We start from the raw sequence: 24785 nt of genomic DNA on the forward strand, positions 1-24785 counted from the left end.
CCAAACCGCTTAAAAAAATAATAGAAAAACAGAAACGATACCGAGTAGATAACTGCAACACTTTTTAAAAAAATATTTATTTATTTATTTATTTATTTATTTATTTATTTATTTATTTATTTATTATGTACAGTGTTCAGCCTCCATGTATGCCTGCAGGCCAGAAGAGGGCACCAGAACTCATTACAAATGTTTGTGAGCCACCATGTGGTTGCTGGGAATTGAACTCAGGACCTCCAGAAGAGCAGTCAATACTCTTAACCTCTGAGCCATCTCTCCAGCCCTAACTGTAACACTTTGATAAGAGTTGGTAGTCACTGTCTGCTTTTGCTTTTACATCTCCTAAAATGCCAAAGGGAATCCACTAAAATTAATAAAAGGCCAAGAGCTAATTGTAATAAAATGTAAGAATCACTGAAGCTGATCAGTCACATGTTGCACAGCCTAGTGCAGCAGAATTATGTCACTGGTATCAGGGAAATGGCTAACACTCACTTCCATGTGGGCTTTTGGATATGGAGCTAGGGAAATCACATCAGACAGGAGATCAGGCAATTTCCCCTTTAAATCAATCAATGGTAAATCACTGTACTCAACTTAGTATCTCAGGTGAGTCTGTCAAACACAAGCCTGGGGAAGGCACAGCGAGCCGAAGGCACATGGGCATTATGCAATGGTTCCAGCTGCAGTATACTATGTTCCTCACTACTGATAGTAATGCGAGCAGTAACACTGCCTGTGCGCATGCTCCTTACACTCTGATGAAAGAACCCATGTGACTTGACCTGTTAACATCACAGCTCTAGAGACACTGCAAGGAACCCCCTCAGCCCAGCTTCTAAACTTCCTATATTGCTTCAACTCTCACGAGGTTGTCAAAGACAACACCAATAGAACATCCACATTCTGCATGCTGTGCAGTTATATTCCTCCCAGATTCCACATCCATTTAAAAAGACTCTATCAAAAAACAAAACCAAGAAACAACAGGGTGAATTTCATAGTAATTCATGATTTTATTACTTAATTGACTAAAGCTAAAGATTACTAAAACAACAGACCAAATGGTCTTCAAATGTGTATCTGTAATTGACACACCTCAACAAAAACATTTTATGACACTTAATTCCATAAAAAGTCATTTTAAGTCTTAAATATATTTGACTAAATACATAACATAATATTTGGGGTTCTTGCTATTTTAGCATTGGCAAAGTAATATGGAAAATCAATTTCTAGGAAAATATATAAAATAACCAATAGTACTCAAGTCATTTATTTTACCTATTTGAAAATTAAAGTGAGCCTGAATTTTTAACTCGGTAACTAAATGAAGTTATAGGCCATGTCAACAGTATATAAATTTAACACTCACATGTGGGAACCCATGTGTGACTCAGTTTCCATTTGAAGTCATTGCTGACTTAAAGAAGTCATTTGAGTTCAATATTGCCCGCTATATTTGTTCCAAATATCCTTGAATACTGTGAGAAAGTTATGACTAAGGCCATAAAAGAAGAGCATTTTTGCCAAGATTTAAAAACAAAAAGCACATTATCTATTAAGATTTGGACTGTGTATGCCAGCTGGAGGCACTTCTCCTTATTGACTGGTAGCTGTTTGCTACTAGCTAAATTCTTGTATTGAGATAATGCACCGGCTTGAACTTCCTCCCAAGGATGGTGCAGGGAGGCTGCCAGCTGACTGTACTGCCCGTTGTTCTGCCTTTTGCCTGTAATTAGTATATATGCTGGCTGAGACATAAACTCGGGACTGTTGGGTACGAGCCTTCAGTCCTCCCAGTCTATCCTATGTGTCTGTCTTCATTTCTCTTAATCTAACATTTCCCCAGCAGCGCCCTCTCCCAGTGTACTCCCAGCTGATTTCTGCAGGAGTGGGCTCTGGCATGTACAAAAATAGTTTTAATTTCTCAAACTAATATTCAAAGTAAGCATTTAAGCAATGAATGAGCAACTCCAAAAATGACAATTCATTTTAACATACTGTGAAAGTGTCACCCTGATAGATAAATTTTATTTGGTTAAATAAAAATAAAATAAGTTGAATAGAAACAATTTTAAAGTCCAAAGGGACACTGGCTTTAGGCCACAAGAGCTGACACAGCACATCTCTTTGCTATTTCTCCAGCCCTCTCTGCAGACCACAGCGATACATTTAGATGCCTGTTAACTCACACAACAGATCTGAAATACTTTTCTAGTGGTTCCTCACTGTCATGCTTTTATAAAAAGCTAATTCTTTAGATAGAACGATGAAACTGTTGAGTGAATTTCTTCCTCTCAAAAGGCTACTATGTTCCATGAACATCAGAAGGGAATTAACATGGACATGTTGGCCCGCCTATAATCTACTACTAGGGAGGCTGAAGCATGTGCATCAGAAGTGTGAAGCCTCCTTGGGCTACATAGTCTTGTCTCATGTCTACATACACCTTGTCTCAAAAACAGACCCCAAACCCAAAGAGCTATGAACTGGTTCCAGACTCGAAAACCCTCAGCAAAATGCTCAAAAAACAAATCCATAAATACATAAAATTACACAAACTGATGGAGTGGAATTATCTCATGAACACAGAGGTTATTTTAATATCTGAATATTAATTAGCATGATATACTAGGTGAATTAATAGAATAAAAGACAACATATGGTCACAAAAAAAGTGGTAAGCAATATTCATCATGCTAACAACAAAAAGACTCAACAACGAGGTATGAGAGGTAATTTGCCAAATGTGATGACGACCACAGAACACTCATGGCTAGCTTCACACACATCTGTAAAACAACAAACATTTTCTCCTAAGTCCCGGCAACGTAGTGGGAGTGTCTGTACTCACAGCTCAAGTTCAAATGGAAAAAGTAGATATGGAAAAGAAACTAAAAGGCATTCAGATAGAAAGTAAATGAAGCTGTATGTATTTCCTGAAGATGGTACAACAAAAATTGCTAAGAAGTCAACCTGAGGACTCACTCAGTAAACGATCTCAGCAGTACTGTAACTTAAGATCACTTCACAAAACAGACATACTTCATAGAAAAAAATCAACTTACATACTTGAAGAATACAGAAAGAAAAGAAAATAATTCTATTTATGGTTTTTTGAAAAAAATAAATTAAGGCAAAGAAATAAGCTTACCAAGCACTAAGCATAGACTGTGGAAACTACAAGAGATGCTAAAAATATAAGCAAGTCAGCCGAGGAGAAGGGCACAGGGAAGAGAGATAGTGAAATACTGAAAACAAATGGGAAATAAGCCAAAGTAAATTGATCAAAACTGAAGTTATTTTAAAAATTACTCAAATAATGTGACATGACACCTCGGAAAGGAAGAAAAAGAAAAGTTATGCTTCCAACTGGCTACAATAGAGGCATCTTCCCTTGTTCTGATGTAAATTTTACAAAGCCAAAGGGTTTATTTATGCAAAGGGAAGCACCACCCACAGCCACAGCTCCACAGAATCACTTTCCCACTGGAGTTAACTATACTCACATCAACATCCTCTTCGGTAAAGGTTTCCGGGTCTTCTCCCATCATGTTGGCTAGGTGTCTCTTCCCTATGTTGAAGTCTTCAATCTGCTTTTTAATAAAATCCTCTGTATATGATTCCTGTCTTGAAGCTTGGACATTCTTCTTTGATGTTACAACTGTGGTATGGATTAGCTTCAATACCTAAGAAACAGAAATGGAAAGAAAAGAAAGTTTTTGAAATTAAACAGAGATTTAACAGGTCACCGTCTCTAAATAAAACATCCTCAGTCAACAGGCATTCAGGAAAAAAAAAGGCCTTCCAAACAAGGTGCTAGAACTAATAATCTCTGCTCAGAAACTTACAAGTCCATTAAGTCAGGAGAATCTCAATTCATCAGAGCTGAAATACCCACAAGCAGTATGCTGTGCCTCTTGACTGTAAATACCACTGTTGGTACTGTTAGGTCCACGACAGTAAGCTGTCACACTGAATGTATAAACAAGGAGAACATGACCACATAAAACAAAGAAACAAACATGCCAGGCATGGTGGCACACGACTTTAATCCCAGCACTCAGGAGGCAGAAGCAGGTGGATCTGGGTAAGTTTGAGGTGATCCTGGTCTACATAGTGAGTTCCAGACAGGGTAGTTATATAGAGAAATTCTGTTTCACAAAAAAAAAAAAAAAAAACATACAAAACCAGACAGTATGCCTTTAATTGGCACTCAATAGGCAGAGACATTTGCGGGTTGTGGTGGTGATGGTGGTAGTATCTGTGAGACCAGCCTGGTTTACTACAATCAGGCTTCCAAACAGCTAGGAATACATAAACAGAACTCTCAACAAACAAACAAACAGGCAACTGCATGAATCAAGCAGACAAGAGGACTGAGGACGGTACCATGGCCTTGTGGGCACTCCCCTTGTTTGAAGGAGAAACACAAAAGTGTAGGTTTGGCTGAGGGCTTTATTCTCCTCCCTATATATATACACCTTATATTATATATTAACTTATATATTATATAAATTTATATAATGAAGAAAATAACCCTATAAGAAAAGTATTTCATTCAACATTAAGATTTCTCGTCAACTTGGCTCAACATGCTAACTGTAAATGCAGGCTTTCCTGTTCTTTCTTGAGGCAGCAGCAATCACACTGGCTGTTGTTGGTCCTCCTATGCTACAGCACAACAAACTTCCTTCCAAGGTATCAACACTTCACCTTCAATGAACAGTGTCAAAGACAAAATAAGACAGACCTTTCTAGTCTTCACTTAAGACCTGAACTGAACCCTTTTATGGCTGCCCAGCAAATTTAAACACCACTAACAACATTCAGACTCCAAAGTCACAATCTTAGCAACACTCTGATTTCCTGCCTCACACACATCAAAAACCTCCTTCACACACAAAAGCCCAGCTCGCCTACATTCTCCCCCTTCCCTTCTAAGAATCTTAAATTCAAAACAACCTACAGTAATTTGCCACTAATGTTGCAACAAAAAAAACAAAAGAAAAAAATAGAGAAAACATTACAATACCCAATTAACAGTAAAACTTACATTCTGAACTGCCTCTGAATTAATCGGGTGAAAACTATTTTAACCCCAGTCTTTAATGGGTAAGAAACAGCAATTTAAAGTTCCTTAAAACCTTAATTTATTTTGCTAGGAGAACAGAGCTTCACCTTTGACAATTATATTCTCATACTGCAATGCTTTACAAAGTATTATCAACGAGTAAAAACAAGATCACCAGTGGCTTAGGGTCAGAGCAGTTCTTGTCTTGTTTTGCTTTTCCTGATTCAGTCATTTGAGGGTAGAAGGTGAATGTGATACAACTATTTTGAGATGGAGAGATAGCCACCTCACTTACACACTGCTAGAACTGCTGTATTTTATTATTAGTTACAGTTGTTAAAGCTCTTATTGTTCCTAATTCATAGGGTAAACTTTATTGTAGAAATGTAATGGGAAAAACACAACATATAAAAGGCTGGGAACTGGCTGTAGTTTTGAGCATCCAGTGAACTCAAAAGCATCAGCTGTTGGAAGGACAACCTACCAGAGTCAGCCTGTTTTAGAGACAGAGCCTATTTTAATAACGGTGCTCACAGTCCAGCTGCCGTTTCTCCAATCTAGGAGTTTTATTATCTAATGTGTTTAATAGTTGACAGAGTCTTTTAGCTGGTTGTTTTTATGATCCCAGGCCTATTTTCAGCAATGGAGAATCTTGCTTCTTATGTAGGCAACAATAATAATAATAACCAAACCAAAAACAACAAAAAAAACTTCTCTGCTTTAAAAATCTAGGCAAAAGCATGAATTTGGGGCCCAAAGTACAGCAATACAGTAGATCATTATTTCAATCGTCTCAATGCCAAAACGACCCATACACAGTACAAGCAGATGTTCTGACCATGGTGAGGACAGTGCACTCAACTGCAGTTGAACCCGCGATTCAAACCAACCCAGAAGACAGTCTCTTAGGTTACCCCTACTACACTTCCCAGCAGCCAGCATCACAGGCACCAGATCTGAGCCTTGGGTAAATAGGGTCCATGCTCTGCAGTGAAGGATTCTAGAGCAGGGGCACCATCAAGGAGAAATGTGACAATCCACCTGCAAGAAGACTGTGAGATGCCTTATGGACTCTGTGGATGCACACAGCAGAAATGTGAGACAGAGGGATGTATCTGTTAAAATTTAATGAAGTTGGGCATGATAACACACACCTTTAATTCCTATTTGCAGAAAGCTGCCAAGTCTGAGGCTAGCCTGAGTTATACAGTTAGAACCTGTCTCAAAATAAACAAAACTTGGATTGGAGAGACACTTCAGCAGTTAAGAGCACTTGTTGTTCTTCTAGAGTGTTGAGAGCTAAGCCGATCTTAGACTTTCCCCGACACCCTGGTGTATGGAGAAGGAACACAGCTCCTTTTCTAAGCCAGGAACATAATTGGCAGAGCCAGTCATAGCCTGGAACCAGGGCCTGGGGAGCTTATCTCTGAGACCCTGGTGTAAGGAAGAAACATAGTTCCTTCTCTGAAATCAGGAAGATACTTGGCCGAGCCAGTAATAGCCTGGGTCAGAGCTTGCGGGAGTTGTGGTTTCAGATCCTGAGAAGTCAACTCTTCTTACCCTGAGGGGCAATTGGTTATCTATCCAAATCCTTGAAATATTCCGCGTTCCCCTGTGCAACACTGTTCAATTAGCTTTCCGCTGACTTCTGTCCCATAGTTTGATGTTTTTTGGCTGACTCTGTCCCATTTCCCCCTACAAAATAGCATGTAAGAAGCTGTTCTTAATAAGCTTTCTTGGCATAAGACATAGCGTATGCAAGGCCTCCTGATCCCTAGCTTTTCTATGCCCTCACTCATCTTTTGATCTCCTGATCCTCTCTCACGTAACTGAAGACAGACCTGCTGGGCCAGGTCACAGAGGACACCCATACCAAGCAGCTCACAAGCCCCTGTAACTCTGGCTGCAGTGAACCTGACAGCCCCTCTGGCCACTTCAGGCACCCACATATATGGTATATACTCACACAGGCACATGAACAAAAATAAATCTTTTTAGCAAAGCCAAAACTGCTTGACAGACAATGTTCAAAAATCCTTGGGAATGGAAAATGGCAGGTATTAATTAACACTACAGAAATATAACTCTTTCATGTAAAGAAACACCTTATAGCCAAGGCAGAGAGGTAAAAATCATGTCTTATGACTACTGTTCTTGTGTGTGTGTGTGTGTGTGTGTGTGTGTGTGTGTGAAATAAACGAGATGGTCTGTCATGATTAAAGGGGAGGTATGATGAACCAAATACTTCCCTTTCAGAAGACAATGATACAGGGCTTTATGTGTAGTTAGAGAAACTACAATCAAGTATTCACACCGGTGTGAACCAGAGTTCTAACCACACTGCCTCTGTAATAATTTGTCAACCATTGCTTCCCATCGACTTGAATGCTGAGTAGCTGACGAGATCTGCATGCTACAGCACACATTACCCTTCAGAATTAACCTTGTAAACTTCCTGGGATATCAATGCCTATACTTTTCATTTAAATCCTAGGCCCTAGAGAGGGTGTATAAGTGTGTGTGTGTGTGTGTGTGTGTACGTACATACATGTGTGTAATCTGAGGTTTTAGGGAATGAAAATACCCTATTTACGTTGGTTTTAATAGCTGTGGTCTCATCATCCACCTTTACATTTTTTATGTTTCTATCCACTTAGGAAATTAGATGATACCACTCAGCTGTCCCCAAATCCTCTGAACTTGAGTCACAGCAACGATCTCTCCTGCATACATTAATTCCCCTGTTCTGTTCTGGCCCCTTGTTTCTACCTTCTGTGCAGTGCTTACACCTCCCTTCCTAAGTTCTTCTCAATGTCCGCAGTACCAGTTCTACTTCTGCAGTCACTTTCAATTTTTAGCTTTATTGCTGGTCTATCTTCAAACTCCACGCCTCAGTATCTTCCCTCAAGCATAGCTTGTCACGCCCCAACTCAGAGCGCTGTCCTTCACCTAAACTCTCTAACAATGTCCTTGATGATGTGAAATGGCTGTGGTAAAATGAGATTTTGTTTGTTTGTTTGTTTTTTGTTGTTGTTTTTTGGCCACCTCTTACTTAGAGAAGAACATCCCAAGCCCCTGGAGGGTAACTGAAACCACAGATAGCTTAAAAGCTCATGTACTATTTCCATATATGCTTAACTTCTAAAGAGTAGCACAGTAGATTAGCCGCAGTAATTTACAACAATGTGGACGTGTCTAACTAGATGCTGTGACAGAAAAAAATCCTATGAATGTGGTCTCAGTACTGAGAGTCAAGACAGATACTTGAGGACTGGAGCTGGCCACAAAGAGGGGAAGCCACAAAAGGGAAGGGCTGCTGTCGTGCATCCACCTGGTTACATGAGCATCTATTTGTGGCTCTTCATCTGGGCTGCTGTTCCTTTGCTGCTTTGGTTCCTACATCTTAGCATCTTCTCAAGTGAGAGAGTTGATTACTGACTTGAAGGTTTCTTTCCTCTCTTGATTTGTTTCTTCACTTGTCAATCATATTCTCTGGAGTTTGTGACATGAGATGACAGCTTTCCTAATTTTAATGTAAGTGAGGCCTAAATATATTTACAAAAGTTTTTACTGTTCATTTAAAAGACTTTTAGAGATGACCCTAATTTGAAACATTTTTTTTCTCAAGGACTTAAAAATACGACATCTTGAAATTCATAATACTTGTTATAACACAAGAAATAGCCCAACGAATACATTTCTTCTTAAAAGTTCTGAACTATTCCAGCAATAAGCTCACAGAAAAACATGCATACTGAGTGGAGTCTACTACTCACTTGTACAGTTCATGTAGGCGAAGCAGAATGAAACCAACCAACCAAACAGACAGCTTTTTAGACAAGCGCGGTTTTCGGAGAGAATTGGTTCTAGGAGAGAATTTCTTTGGACCATAAACAATCCTGATGGAAGTAGCTACTGGTTTTATCCCCAACTGCAGAGCCATGATGCCAAAATTTTCATCAAACTTTTGTTCAAGGAATAGTATAGACACAACGTGACAAATTTGTTTCTTTTTAAAGATAATCAGTGGGTCAGACAACTATAATTTCAATCAAGCTGGCTGCCAAAGAGGCAGATACATCCTGACAGCTCTGATGTCCCAAGTTTGGCCAAATGCCAGTGTCAACATTACTTTAACGGTATTATAGCAGTATCAGGCTGTTTCTTTTTAGTTTAATTGGATAAAAACGGAACAAAGAAGGCTGTTCTGCTACTTTGACTAGAAAAGGTAGAAAAATACTTTGAGGAATTTTTAAAAAGGTAAAGACAGTTCACATCAAAAAAAACGTGAATGGAAAGAAACTATACAAGGACTCCAACAGAGGAAATACAGTGACCTCTTTTAATAGATGTATAGTTGAATCAATTAGAAGCTTCTGGATATAAACAAAAGAGAGCTCCTTGATGAACTACGCAAAAGGTGCCCATGTTCCTATAAACAACCCTATGAAACTTCCAGGGTCATAAAACCAAAGTGAACCAAAAGACACAAGATGAAAAGGCTGCCACAGTTGAGGAGAGGAAGGGTTAAGTGAAGGATGACAAGGGGCGATAGCAGGGGACTGAGGATGATCAATATCCACTAGTTACATGTACGAAAATGTGATAATGAAACATACTAGGTATAAGTAATATATACCAATGAGCAATTTATTTTTGTGAATGTTTAATAGCTCTAAGATCTTTTTAAAAATCTGTATGTGTGTGTACCTGCTTGTCTGTATGTACACCACATTTATGCAGGTGCACACAGCCAGAAGAGGGACTGGATCTCCTGGAACTAGAGTTATAGGCAATTGTGGTCACTCGATGAGTGTGCTGAGAAATGAACCCAGGCCCTCTGCAAAAGCAGCAAGTGTTTTTAATCCCTGAACTATCTCTTCAGCCCCATTAAAAAAATAAATTAAAAAGACTACACAATTATATTAAAAGTAGGCAGGGTGTGAGGAATTCTCGGACAAGGAAAAATACAAATTCCAATGATTCACAACAAGTTCAATAAGATCAGAATGTAGCCATTAAGATTAAATGAGACACCAACTATCTTATCTCTTATGTTCGAGATCTCAAGCAAGTTATTACCTAGGAGGGCTAAGCTGGGTCAGGTGTCCCAGGTCACAGTTCTTCTAGAACATATTCAAAGACAGACAAAAAAACCCAAATATTGGATTCCTCTTGAGGCGTTAACACGAAGAGGAAATGACTGCTACTTGCATTTAGCAAGACATTTAGCTAAACTGTCAATGAAATATTCGCCATTCATATTCATTCCACAATCCTGTTTATTAAAGCATTCAACATACTCACCAATCAAATAAAACACACAGACCATGTCTGAATAATGATTAAAACAACCCAATAACTATAAAAAGTTATAGGTGCAACTGTCAAGGAAATATGAGTATGGTGAGCACAAGCAACGCTGTGACAAAAGCATCGCTCACAGTAGCAACAGATGCTTAAAGCAGAGGAACACCCTGATCCTGTTAGAGAGTACTTACTACTCAAGGACAAGTCACAGAACAGAACATCTGGATTTACACTAGCCACCCCTAGGGGGCAGAATGGGTGGAAGGGAGGGAACAAGATGAGGAGGTATGGATCTATTATCAAGCTTTCTTAAAATAAGTTTGTAAATTGCTACACAAGGATAACATCAGTTTTAATGCAGAGGTACTTGAATAAGTAGGGCAATGAGGGAATGCACTAAAGTTTACCCAGGGCAAGATGACAGCTTAAAGGGAACAAATGCCTCACTAAAGAGGTTATCTTTCCCACTACAATATACACTCAATGTACACTCAAGGACTGGGCAGGGTATCTGACTAGAGTGCATATGGCCCAGGGTTTGACCTTTAGCATACATACCACAACACAGACATACAACATATATGAATGTGTAAGTCTGTCTGGAGCTATGTGCTTGTGATGTATAAATACTTGTGTGTATGAATAATACTAATATTCAAATATTATCTAAGGAAGATAAATAATTTACAAAACTGAATACATCTGCCTGATAAAGTGCAAGACATTTTTAAAATGCACCTTTCAAAGTACCGTTGACCACTAATTAAAAAGTAATTAATTTTATAAAGCCCTTCTGTAGATCAACACAGCAATGTGCTAAATATAGGATGTTACAGCCTTTGGGAATTCATGAGAGAGAAAATGAAGAGATACTTTGCATAGAGATGGGAACAAATTTACTATGACCATAATACACAAGGATTGAGCCATCAAATGCCAGCGATCATTTTTCTCTGTAAGATCGTCCAAATCAGCAAGGACATCATGTTGGGTTTGGGGAAAATAAAAGATGTAGGTATTAATAAAATGCTTAGTAAAAAACAAAAAGTAAAAAGATTTTTCACCAAAATTTTGCAGCAATATTTTTCAAAATAGCACTGGTTCTACCAATTTTATTTGAAAAGTTATAGATATATAAAAAGCTAAAATAGCATACCCACTCTATTAAACTATAATCATAGAGGGTTTTAAAACTTATGGGCTATTTTTCAAGAGCACCACGAAAGGGAACTTATTAATTGTTCACAATAATGCCAACACTATTTTGTTCACTTGGGACAAGTTTAAAATAAAAACAAACCAAACCCTTCACTACCTAAAAGAGCAGAGCAGACACAGACACGTAACAGAATTTTTAACTCCTCTGGCAATTAACTCCTCTGGAAAATTAACCCATCTGCTTCTAGTTCCTTGCTTTTCCCCTTGTCTGAGACAACTAGCTAAGCAGGACACTTTCCCAGCTTATACACCACAGCATGGCTGCAGGGCCCAAGAGTAAAGCTGCTGTTCAAGAACTGGCAAGGAACTTGGATCTGCCGTAAGCAGCAACTCTCTGCAGATACAAGTGGCCTTCCGACTTCATGCTAACAATATGGTCATGTGCTGGCTAGTTTTTGTCAACTTGTCACAAACTACAGTTAGCTGGAAAAGGGGACCCTCAAATGAGAAACGGCCTCCGACAGATTGGCCTATGGGGCATTTTTTGATTAATGATTGATGTAGTAAGGCCCAGTTATGGGTGGTACCACCCCCTCCCAGGAGGGGGGCAGGACAGGTAGTTCTAGGTGGTAAAAGAAAAGCTGAGCAAGCCATAAACAGTCAGTAAGCAGTGTTCCTCTGTGCTCTTCAGTTCCTTCATGGAGCTCCTGACCAGACCAACTCTCCTTGATGAGGGGCTGTAACGTCTACTCAAACAAACTCTTCCCTCCCCATGCTTTGGGTCATGGATCTTATCACAACACAAAGAAAATACAGCTACTTTCTGTGAAGAGCCAGGAGGATGATCAGATATGATAGACCACCCATCACAGAGGGAGGCACTACGTGTAGCCATAATGTGCCTGGTTTGCTAACTCCAATCTCTGACTCTGTCCCTAAGCACTACCCAGGTATTTGTTGTTGCCAGAATCCACTATGATTTCTCTGCACCTGTTTATAACTTTGTGCAATTACAGCTTTCTAGAGCATAAAAACTACATAATATTTATAGATACTATATCAATAGCTCATACAAGCACATTCATATATATACATATATATTACATTCATATATGTGTGTATATATATGTATAATATAACATATATATATTACTAACTGTGGCGGAAGCTTCCACTTTCCTCTCCCCTCCCCTGGGAAGGTTCCCGTACTCACCTCTCTAACCCTCCGCCGGCTCTAGACTGAATCGGGTAAACACGTTTCTGTGGCTCTTCTGTCCTTCTTTCTGCAAACCTCTCACAGCACATTACAGAGTCCAAGTATGTGAGGGTGAACTTTAAAACAAAGTTTGGTCACTCACACAGACTGCTACCCTGAACCAAAATGGGGATGCTCGGAGATTTGTGACCGTGTTGGGGCATAATATAAATGGGCATACCGAAAGAACGGCAGAGGAAGTCAGCTGACAAGGGTCCCACCTGAGAACGAGGAGTCACACCTAAGCAATGCCTGCTTCCTTTTCTTCATTGCATTAGTTTCTGAAAAAATTCTACTGTCACCCAAACCTCTGTCTATATCATTTACAGTACACACTTACCAGTGTAAACAAAACGCAAACACACTAGTTATGAAACACATTTTATTACTCTATTACCTCTACTCCTTTCAAGCTGTTTACGACCTCTGAAGAGATTCCATAATTTATGGAACATGACCCAAATATGAAATGAGGGGAGTTAGTTGGATAGTGTTTTATTTGCTCATGAAGTCATTAATTCTTTTTTTGTTTTAGAAAACATGGGCCCAAGAGAAATACAGCTATTAAAGTTGAATGCTGAAGTAGATAAGTGTTTTTTAATGCCAACATCAAGAAACATTAATATTTCTGACAGGCACTGTATAAAAAAGGTTTCTAAATGTCTTTGTGAGTGTATACAAACGTGTGTGTGTGTGTCTGTGTGTGTAGGGGGCAGGGAGAGGTCGTTTGGAAGAGGACAGCCCCAATAGGCTGATGCTTGTTCCCTAGTTGGTGGAACTGTTTGAGGAAGGATTAGAAGATGTGACCTTGTTGGAGGAGGTACGTCACTTTTAGGTTTCAAAAGCCCGTGCCAAGCCCAGTCTCTCACCAGCCCCCTCCTCCTCCTCCTCCCTCTCCTCTCCTCTTCTTCCTACTGCTTGTGGATTAGGATATAAGCTATTAGCCACTACCTCACTCCCATACCTGTCTAGCTCCACGCTCCCACCACGATGATCATGACTAACACTCTGAAACTGTAAGCAAGCCCTCATTAAATGCTTTCTTTTATAAGTTGTGTGGTCATGTGTCTTTTCACAGCAAGAGAAAAATAACTAAGAACAGTGTGTGTGTATGGAATCTAAATTAAGGATCTAAAGCAGTTAAGTTTTTCAGTTATTATTTAAGATGCATTTCATGTGGCAAAACATATGCTGTGGCGGTATTCAGGAATTTGGAGGGTCAGCCCTAAGACAACCATTCCTTGAGAGGGCTAAGGATCAATTTTCATGGGTAGTTGTCAACATTTGAGTACCTGGCTCAAGAGATGTGCTCGGTAAACATTTGGCAAACTGGGATGGGTCATTTCAAGAGTGAACAAGGAAATAAATATTAGCAAAGGCCAGTACCATCCTCTGACATAGCAAGCAAATCCTGATGCAGATAGAGAAAGGAACACAGAAATGACAGCACAGAGCCAAAGCAACACGCGTACTTTGACAGCATTAGTAGGAAGAAAGCAGTAAGCAATTAGAACTTGCCTTAGCCAGAATAAAAGACTTAGTTTTTAAAAAGTAAAAGGGTCCCCGTCTTTTAAAAATGTGCATGTTTACACATAATTATAAGAATAAGGAGAAAGACAGAGGGGTAGACACCTGGTTCAGAACGTAAGAGAGGGAGAGCCCCATAAGCTCACTATCACAATCAAAACATTCTGTATGCCACAGTTCCTCTCATACAATTATGTGTATAAAGAAATATTCAACAGCCGATGGTGATAGTGCACACCTTTTATCCTAGCACTCAGGAGGTAGAGGCAGGCTCTGAGTTCATGGCCAGCCTGGTCCACAAAACAAGTTCCAGGACAGAAAGGGTACACAGAGAAAACCTTGCCTCAAAGCAAATAAACAAGCAAACAAACAAAAAAGAGAAAAACAAAAGAGAAAAAGAAATATCCAAAGAGATGTATAGAAGAAATAAAAAAGTCTAGCACATTTTCCAATTTTCAAAAACAACAACAAAATCCCAGATGCCTGATGGATCAATGGACAGGCTGACGGCAGCACAGAAAAAGATGACCAGTCATTTTGCAGAACAGTTTTAATAAGATCCAGTACTTAACTTCTCTGCAGTATCTGGTTTTTGGTACTCTCTCCCTACTTAGAACGTTCTGTTTGCCAAGGCTCACTTCTTTGGCAGCACATTCTCGATCTCTTGAGGTCTCTTTTCTGGCCTGTTTGTACTTTACGGCCCTGTCCCTCAGCCTATTCCTGTACCACAACCTCTCTGTGTGTTATTTCCTGGGCTTCAGTAAGCACCTGCAAAGTAACGGGACTTAAAAGTTAGGTCTCCCTCTATGTCACCAACACACCTACTGAGGGTCTACTGGAAATCTCCGGTGGAACACCCCACAGACACCTTAAATACAATCAGCCAACACTACACCCGTCTTCTTCCCTCTCTCGGTGGCCCTGTCAGTGGACCCGCGATGCAAGCAGGTAACAGACCCAAGCTGAAAATCACAGCTTCACACTGCCCCCAGGATTGGGTGAAGCGGACAAAACTCTGTCCTCCAAAATGTCAGAAGACAAAGTTTCAGAAAAAAAAAAAAATTACGGAAACTGAAGTTCCACAATGCGAGGCACTTGTATAAAGTCTCTGTCCCCTCTCCACGGAGTAGGTTCCCCACGAAGTCTTCCGGGTGGCAGCAGGGGTCAGCTCCCCTTCTCCCATGGGACCGATTGCCACACCTAGGCAGTCGCTAAGCTCCATCTGCGGGACGCTTTGCCTAGCGGCCCCAAGGCTCAAGAAGAGGCTGCAGAGGAGCCGAACCGCCCACTCCCACACGGGACCTCCGATCTCTCCCCAACACCTCAGGGCCGGGGGCCACTACGGACAGCGGGCTACCCGGGAAAGTGAGCAGGCTTCACATCACCCAAACACACAAACTGCCATCGCAGGCTTACCTGGGACCTGGGACCTGCCTGCCAGTCAGTCGCCGAGGTTGTCCAATACCCGGGCCTCTGGCAAAGGCTAACCCTAACCGCGTGAGACAGCCGACGCAAAAGCGCCCGGCCCCAGGACACACAGGGCGCCGCCATGTTGGCTGGGAGCGAGGGCCTGGAGGGAGGGGCGAGAGGCGGAGCCTAGAGACCGCGCAGGCGCAGACTGCCCAGGTGGAAGCGCTTCGCTAGCAACGGGAGCTAGGGGGCGAGTCCTGCCGCCCGGCCTCTCGCCGCTGATGGGTCCTCCCGGCTTTGGCTGCAGGTTGGTTTGCACGTGTTTTTTTCCCCTTGCCGCTAGCTGTAGTAGGAAGCTTTGCTCCCTGGACCCTCCTTCCAAATCCTGTTTGAGTCGTGGTCCTACACTCAGACAAGACTTCTTCATTCCTTGCTCCCATTCCATGAGTTTCAAGCTTGCTTTCTTGTCCGCCTGCCTTCCCAGAGCGGCCTTCTCCTTCTCCTCTCGAGCTCGCCAGCTTTCAGGGCTTATGTCAAGACCTTCCTCCAGCTGCGGGCTAACCGACTTAAGTTACACCTCAGTCTTGTGTGGACCCTTAGCTGTGTGACCCACAGACTGACGACACTCACTGCTCTGCTTTGCTTCAGGGCTCCCACTATGGTATTAACTCTGAACTTTGAAAGCAGTAAGAACAGTGTCTGCTTAGACAAGAATTGGCCTTGCCTTCCGGAACTTATAACTCCTAACAGAAACTCTCAGGGTGATTTCAACCAGGTACAAGGGATGGAATAAAGCACTCTAAGAGAAGTTCCAAACACGTTGAAAGGATCAATCGGCATTTAAAATATACACAGAAAATGAGATCAAAGTGACCAAGTAAGAGGCTGAAGAGATGGCTCAGCAGTTGAGAGCACTCGACGCTCTTGCAAAGGACCTGGGTTTGGTCCCTAGCATTCATGTGGCAGATCACATCTGTCTGTAGTTCCAGCTCTGGGGCATCTAACGCTGCCTCTGTATTTCAAGGGCATCAGTCATGTCTGTGGTGTACATATGTGCAAGCCAAACACTCACATATATAAAATAGAAATCTTTTTAAAGTGATGATGTAAGGGCAGGCATCATACTCTTGTTGCCTCACAAAATAGACCTGTAAGGAAGGGGAAATAACACGATTTCAAAAAAACAGAAGAGAAAAACTCTAAGTGGGATATTTGTTATTAAGAGGAGGAGAGAGGGAGTCAGTTTTTCCCTTTGTTCATTACTACCTTTTATATTAGTGAAAATCTCTTTAGTCTGTGGCCTGGGTTCAGGATTTGGTATTTGGAGAGCAGGATTTTTTAGAGCTCACTAAAATAGAGTGTTGTGATGCTGGCCAGGGAAGCAGGTAGGCTAGCTGCAGATCGATGGTTTTTCCTCCTTTCCACCAAATCCATCCCCTAGTCTCATCCCCAGCTCTGTAACAGATCTATTGTGGCCTCTCCTCACTCTTGCCGACAGATGGGTCATCCAGATAAAAGCTAAACAGAAATGTCGGAGCTATCTGATGTTATAAACCAAAATGGACCTCACAGATATGTACAGAATATTTAACCCAAAACACAGAATATGCTTTTTTTCTTAGCACCTCGTGGAACTTTCTCCAAAATTGACCACATACTCGTACACAAAGAAAGTGAGACTATCTCCTATCTGTTGAGACAGATAGAAGACAATTGAAATAACATCCCATCCTATCTGACCACCATGGATTAAAATTGGATATCAACAACAATGGAAGCAACAGAAAGCTTACAAACTCACCGAAACCAAGCAACTCATGACCGAATAAAAAATAGGTTATGACAGAAATTAAAGACTTTCTAGAAGAGAATGAAAATGAATATCCAACATACCCAAACTTATGGGACACAATGAATGAGGTTTTAATAGGCAAGTTCATAGTACTAAGTATCTACATAAAAAAATTGAAGTGATCTCATACTAGTAATTTAATGGCACATCTGAAAACTATAGAAAAAAGAAAGGAAGAAAGAAAAAAGGAAGGAAGACATCACATCCAAAATGAGTAGATGGCAAGTAATGAGCAAACTCGGGGCTGAAATCAATAAAATAAAAACAAACAAAAGAAGTACAAAGTACCAATGAAACAAAGAGTTGGCTGTTTGAGAAAATGAATAAGACTGACGAATCCTTACCCAAATTAGTTAAAAGGTGAGAGAATATTCAAATTAACAAAATTACAGATTAAAAAAGGAAACATAACTAAAACTGAGGAAATTCAGAGAGTCATAAGGACATACTTCAAAAACTTCTGCTCCAGCAAATTGGAAAATATAAAAGAAACGGATAATTTTCCTGAGACATACCACCTACCAAACTTAAATCGAGATCAGATAAGCAACTTAAAAAGGCCTATAATTCCTCGCGAAATAGAAGCAGTCATTAAAGTCTCCCAACCAAAAAAAGCCCAGGGCCAGATGGCTTTAGCTCAGAATTCTACCAGACTTTCAAAGAAGAGTTGATGCCAACTCTCTTCAAATTATCCCACAAAATAGAAACAGAAGGAACATTGCCCAATTCATTTAGTGAGGCCACAGTTACTCTGAGACCCACCCCACATACACTCAACACAAAAGATAATTACAGACCAATTTCCCTTATGAACATAGATGCAAAAGTACTCAATAAAATACCTTCAGAAAAATCCAAGAACACATCAAAAAGATCATCCACCATGATCAAATAGACTTGATCTCAGAGATGCAGGGATGGTTCAATGTACATAATTCAATAAACGTAACCCACCATATAAACAAAATGAAAACCAAGATCCACAAGCTCATCTCATAGATGCAGAAAAGACATTTGGCAAAATACAACACTCCGTGATAAAAGTTATAGAGAGATTAGGAATACAAGGGACATACCTCCGCATAATAAAAGCAGTTTAGAGCAAGCCAACAGCCAACATCAACTGAAATGGAGAGAAACTCAAACAGTTCCACAAATTCAGGAGCAAGGCATGGCTGCACACTCTGTCCATACTTATTCCATACAGTACTTAAAGTCTTAGCTAGAGCAATAGCACAACTGAAAGAGACCAGGAGGCTGTGAATTGAAAAGGAAGAAGTCCAAGTATCTTTACTTGTAGATGATATGGTAATATAAATAAGCGACCTGAAAAATCACACCAGGAAACTCCTATACCTGATAAACACTTTCAGCATAGAAGCTGGATGTAAAATAAACTCACAAAAATCAATAGCCTTCCTATACACAAAACATAAAAAATAAAAAGGACAGTAGGACACAGAGACAGAAGCATAGAAGAAAACTATGTGAAGATAGAGAAGATTATCGACAACACAAGGTCACACACACACACACACACACACACACACACACACACACACAGAGAGACCCAGAAACTAGGAAACAGACCTGGGGCAGATTTTATTCTCATAATTTCTAAGGAAATCGCACTGGACTTGGATATTCAACATTCAGGAACAAAAAGGGATACCCTTGTGTATTTTAAAGCACTCAGATTATGGCACTTCATTATAGAAGTCACAGCAAAAGAACTAGTGTGTTTTACTAGTACTAGTACTAAAACAACTAAACAGTCCCCCAGTTTTTGCTGCTCCTTTCCTCAAAAGGTAGAACCCACCCCTTTAGGATCAGCTGACCGAACGATCTGCCTCTGAGAAGCAGAATAATGTGGAAGTCATCTTTCCACAGTACTTTGGATTTCCATCTCCTCTTTTCCTCCTCAGGGATCTTTTGGGGAGAACCTGGATGTTCTCTATCTGAGGTAGCTGCCTGCTCTCAGAGACACAACTAGCCAGAAACTAGAGATTTCTGTTACTATCCCTCCCAGAAGTGACCCCTTCCACCAAGACTTCCTATGGTTACAGCCTCTAGCCATCTCTAGATTGTCACTTTGGGGCCATCCTGAGCTAGAACCATAGAGTATAGGCACTTGGGTGACATCACAATTAGATAATATTTTAAACCTCTAAAATAGCACATAATTTGTTATACAGGAATAGATATAACCCATCAACCTGGGAACTGGCCTAAATATACAAGTTCTTCAGTCTCCCCCACAAAACTCAGGACTGATTTATGCATTTACAGGGTGTTATCAGATTCCATTTCATCTCTATGATTAATTGTGATAGAACATAACACAAACATCATTTTACTCATTCTAAGCAGACAATTCAGTGGCATTAGGTATAGTCTCCTTGCCATGCAAACGTCACTACCACCATGTTCACAATTCTTTCACCTTCCCAAAGCTCTGTCCTCATCAAGCACTGGCTGCTCAATCATTACATCCCCAGGTCCCTCAAAACCACCATCTTTCTCCTGGATGCATTTGGCACTTCTAGTGACCTTATAGAAATGGAATCCCACAATGTTTGTCCTTTTATGGCCATCTTACTTCACTTGCAGGAGGCACAATGTGCTTACATTTCAGCCGCAGTATCGTATATGCCAGAATTTGCCCGTGTTTAAGGCTGAAGAAGGTTTCCTTGTGTAGACGTAGTATATATATTTTGTTTGACTGATGGCTGAATGATATACATTTAGATTCTTGTCAGCTTTTGGATGTTGTGAATAATTCTGCTGTGCATGTTGGTATATATTAGCAAATACCTGTGTGAGTTTTGGGTTTTAATCCTTTTGGATATGTACCTAGTAATACAGTTGGAGAATTTTTGTTTTTAATGTGAACAGATTTTTTTGAACTTCTATCAACACAGGCAATGCCTACAAAAGAGACTTTGCATTCTATTTAAATCTACAACTTGAAAAGTCTCTCATTATCTACATCCCTCCTAGCTAAATAAACAGTGTGTGGGGGATAAGAAAATGTGCAATGTAAATTTCCCTGAAATGGTAAAATATTTAGGAAGCAATTTCAGTATAGAAAAGCTGTATGTCAAGTTTCTATAATAGTTTTAAAATGAAATCTTCTGAGTCTACGAATCTGTTCTCACAAGATGCATGCATATTGCCATATTAATTGAATTTTGATAAATTGAAAATAGAACAAGTATCTTCTTTGGTTTTAGTCACAGTGTGGCCCAAACCCATCCACTTGTGCTATTTACCTATGAGCTGTCAATTCTGTTTCTTATGAAAGACACAACACACACAGGGAGCTGTCAGTCATCGCTGTTGTGATGCTTCCAAGCATCATTTCCCAAGACAGGGTTATCAAAAATAAAACAAATCACGTGCAACAAAAGGGGGAATCAATCATGCCATTTTGATGTGTGATGAAAATACCTTCGATATGTACAAGTTCAGAGTCAATGTATATAGGCCCAGGGACTCCTTAACTTGCTTTATGTAGACTTTGCATAGCTTTTGTCATTCTGAAAGATGCATTTGCTTGTTTGCCTGGCACATGGAAGGACAAGAATTTGATTCCTACACTCTATCCCACTCCCCGCCCTCGCCCTCTCAAAAGCATACTAACATTAAAGGAAGTTATGACAATCAGGGGGTGAGTTTTAAAGTAGTTCCAGAGCTGGGGGGATAGATCATTTAAGTAAAGTGTTTGACATGCAAACATGAGGATCCGAGTTTGATCCCCAACACTGCATAAATAGCCAGTCATAGTGGTGCACACTGTAATCCTGGCACTGGGGAGGTGAAGACAGACAAACCCTGGGCCTCTTTGGTCAGCCAGCCTAGCTGAATCAGTGAGTTTCAAGTCCTAATTAAAAATCCCATATTGAAAAAAAAAATGGTAAATGGTTTAGGAGGTGTGACGCCCAAGATATCCCTCAGGCTCCTACACACATGCACGAGTAATTCCTCTACTTAAAATAATAGTGTGCTAAAAATGCATGGCTTGTTTAACTCTGTCTCTTTTTCCTCTCCCCCCCCTCACAACCACACACACACACACACGCTGTCGATTGAACTCAGAACCATGAGCATGAGTTTGGACTGGATATGTGATTCCCCTGTGACTGTGATTGATGCGGAGTGAATATAAAGAAGACCTAGTAAAAAAGAGCTAAGGTTCCAAGACTGTAGACTAGAAATATATAGTATTCTGGGACTTTACAAATAAAAAGAGCGATGAATATCATTGAAACCAGTAAAATCACAAAGGATTTGGCTAATAGACTTACTAACAAAATTCCAGAAAAGTAGAACCTAAATTGAAACCCCTCAAGGCATAAAAGAGACTATTTTAGGCCAAATGGAGGAGGTACTGTTTTACACAGCAGGGAAGGTGTCTTAAAAAGTGCATTGCTCATAAGACAAGATAGCACCTGAAAATGTAAATAAGTAGGAGGTAGCAACCCAGGCCTGCACAGTGAGAAACATTCTTAAGTGTGACTTTTGTCTCAGCCTTTAAGGGGAGTATAGACAAGAGCAAGAGGGATCTTGTGTCTACTTCAGAATCAGGATAGGAATTTAGATGGATTGTAGGGACAGTTCTAAGAAATGTAAAAAGAAATACATTACTCGGGAGGCAGAGGCAGGCGGATCTCTGTGAGTTCGAGACCAGCCTGGTCTACAGAGCTAGTTCCAGGACAGGCTCCAAAGCCACAGAGAAACCCTGTCTCGAAAAAACAAAAACAAAACAAAACAAAAAAGAAATACATTATTTGTGTGTTCTCACACACATAACCACATACAAGATAGATGTACATAGATACATCTGTCATCTATGTATGTATGTATGTATGTATCATCTATCTATCATCTATCTATCTATCTATCTATCTATCTATCTATCTATCTATCTATCATCTATTTAATACTATCATCTATATCTAATATATAGGTATATCAATGCAAACATGAAACATTAGATGGGGATAGAAAGATGGCTCAGTGGTTAAGAGCCCACCTGTTTCTGTATTCAGTCTTACTATCCTATGTCAGCTACTGTCACAATGCTCCCTACTGCCTGTCTAAGGATATTATATTTATCTGGTTTGTTTGGCAGTGATCAAAAACTGGCCTCCTATTTTATATCGTCTTTGGCCAACAGAGTGTTTTGGATGTGTATGTGAAGTTCAAACATGAGTTCCTTCAGTCAATCACATAGCACTTTACCATGCCCTCCCTAACTTCCTCCTCGGTATCCTGTATCAGGCTGTTCTCAAGTTCACGGTACACCAGTGTTTTCTACGGAATGTTTCCTGAATGATGCATGCACTCACTTCGCGAATCCTCCCCAGTATAGACATGAGCCTCAGAACTGCTCAGACTTTGCTTATTCAGAAAGAATTAGAATTCTAAAGTCCAAAGGATTCTTCTAGAAAGGCCCTCCAAGAAACTGGTTATTTCATGATTTGGAGACATGGAATATCCCGTCCAACATTCCCAACGACCTGGCTGCCCAGCTGGCAAGTGGAAGGTGGATGTTTCAGAAATGGAGGTAAGAGGTTAATCTACACAAGGTCTAGTTAATCTTTATCAATATGTATTGAAGCATATTTTCCAAGGCTCCGGTGACAGGAACCATCTGGGTAGTGAGATGAAACCTGCCTTTCAGCGGCTTATAACCTTATAGGGGGAAAAGATATTCACATAAATAGAATTCTAGAGAAACCGTGATAGAATCACGAAAGAATTGCAAAGTAATTTAAGAAAGCAAGAAGGAAAACATTGCTTCCTGCCAAATGGATCAAGATGGCTTTGTTTCCTAAACGTTTTACAGAGCTGCAAATCAAAATAAAGAAACTGTCTAACTCATTTCTCTTCTTTGGTGCGGAGCTGCTTCTAAACTTTCTGAGAGCAATTCAACCATCCCATTTTTATACCTGCAAGGTAGAATTTTCTGTCTCAAGTCATCAAATCATGTGATTAAAAATTATCCTTCAATATCCTTAAATGACTCTTACGCATTTGCATGCCACCTTTCCTATTTCCACCGAAGAACATTCCCAGCCATTTTCCAAGTGTTTTTCCAAAATCAAGAATCAGATCTGATATCTGAAATTGTGTCCAATTTCAAAGATCGGATCATCACCTAGCATGTGATTAAACTCTTTATGAATAGACTTTGCTGTGATTAAATTGTAAACACCTGCATGATGCTATTTTGACTTGAGACTGTCTTAAAGGATCACTTTATTCTGAGAAATATAGATTTCTTGAAATAAGCATATCATTTTGCAACCAAGCTGTTAAGGAGACACTCTTAATGACCCTTGAAGCTTTGACATACTTACATTTATATGATAACTCCATGTTTTTCTGTCATCCTAATTATATGTTGAACATACTGTAGATATACATTGGTGACCTCAGGGCAAGCAGCTGTCAAATAATTATATATTCTTAATCATTTCTTTTTCATTCAGGTCAGCATGTTTGTTTGTGTTTTAAGAAACCAAAAATTTAATTTAGAAATTGACATGCTCATATTATTTATAGGATGATCAAGCTGATAACATGAATTGGTATGATTTCTGCATTTTCAAAACAAATATGTGTACATTTGACCTATTGTTGAAAGAAGAGATCTTGAGAAGCATGATAGAATGTTTAGCCTTTGACATTCCATTTGGTATGGTAATAATATATGATGACAACAGGAATGGTAATGAAGGCTGGTGGGTCGGCTCAGTGGGTAAAGGTCCTTGCCTCTCAGCCTGATGACCTGAGTTCAGTCCCTGGAACCAACATTGTAGAAAGGGAAAACTGGTTCCCAAAAGTTGCCCTCTGACTTCCATATACACAGCATGGCATACACACACACACACACACACACACACACACACACGCGCGCACACACACACACACACACACACACACACTTAATAATACTGGGAGCAAATGTTGTAGATGCATGTCTTGCTAATAATAGAGACTCTTGCTAAATGATGGGCATGACCATGTGTTTAATCACCTTGCATCCATTTATGTGGCCAGTTGGAGGCAGCAAAAACAACTCTAACTAGTTACAGTGGAAAGGGATAAACTCCACTCACGTGTTCATTAACTTGCATGATCATTGAAAACGAAGGTAGCCTTGGCCACAGTTGGACTTTGGGAGTATC

The 24785-nt window shown here is 40.1% G+C and overlaps 1 protein-coding gene across 1 annotated transcript in view; it reads right to left on the reverse strand.

Annotated features, from left to right (window-relative positions):
* Positions 1 to 15907, reverse strand: part of Mrps9 (mitochondrial ribosomal protein S9) — a 47882-nt gene extending 31975 nt beyond the window's left edge. Inside the window, exons 1-2 of the mRNA XM_041656086.1 lie at positions 15744 to 15907; positions 3513 to 3692 (exon numbers count right to left, since the gene is read on the reverse strand). Of these exons, the coding sequence (XP_041512020.1) occupies positions 3513 to 3692; positions 15744 to 15878 (315 nt within the window). The 5' untranslated portion in view covers positions 15879 to 15907. The remainder of the gene's footprint in view (positions 1 to 3512; positions 3693 to 15743) is intronic.
* Positions 15908 to 24785: the final 8878 nt, after the last annotated feature.

The sequence above is a fragment of the Microtus oregoni genome, unplaced genomic scaffold (genome assembly GCF_018167655.1).
Source record: "Microtus oregoni isolate MIOR12 unplaced genomic scaffold, Mior012 000007F_ref0000211, whole genome shotgun sequence".
NCBI classification, from domain to species: Eukaryota; Metazoa; Chordata; class Mammalia; order Rodentia; family Cricetidae; genus Microtus; species Microtus oregoni.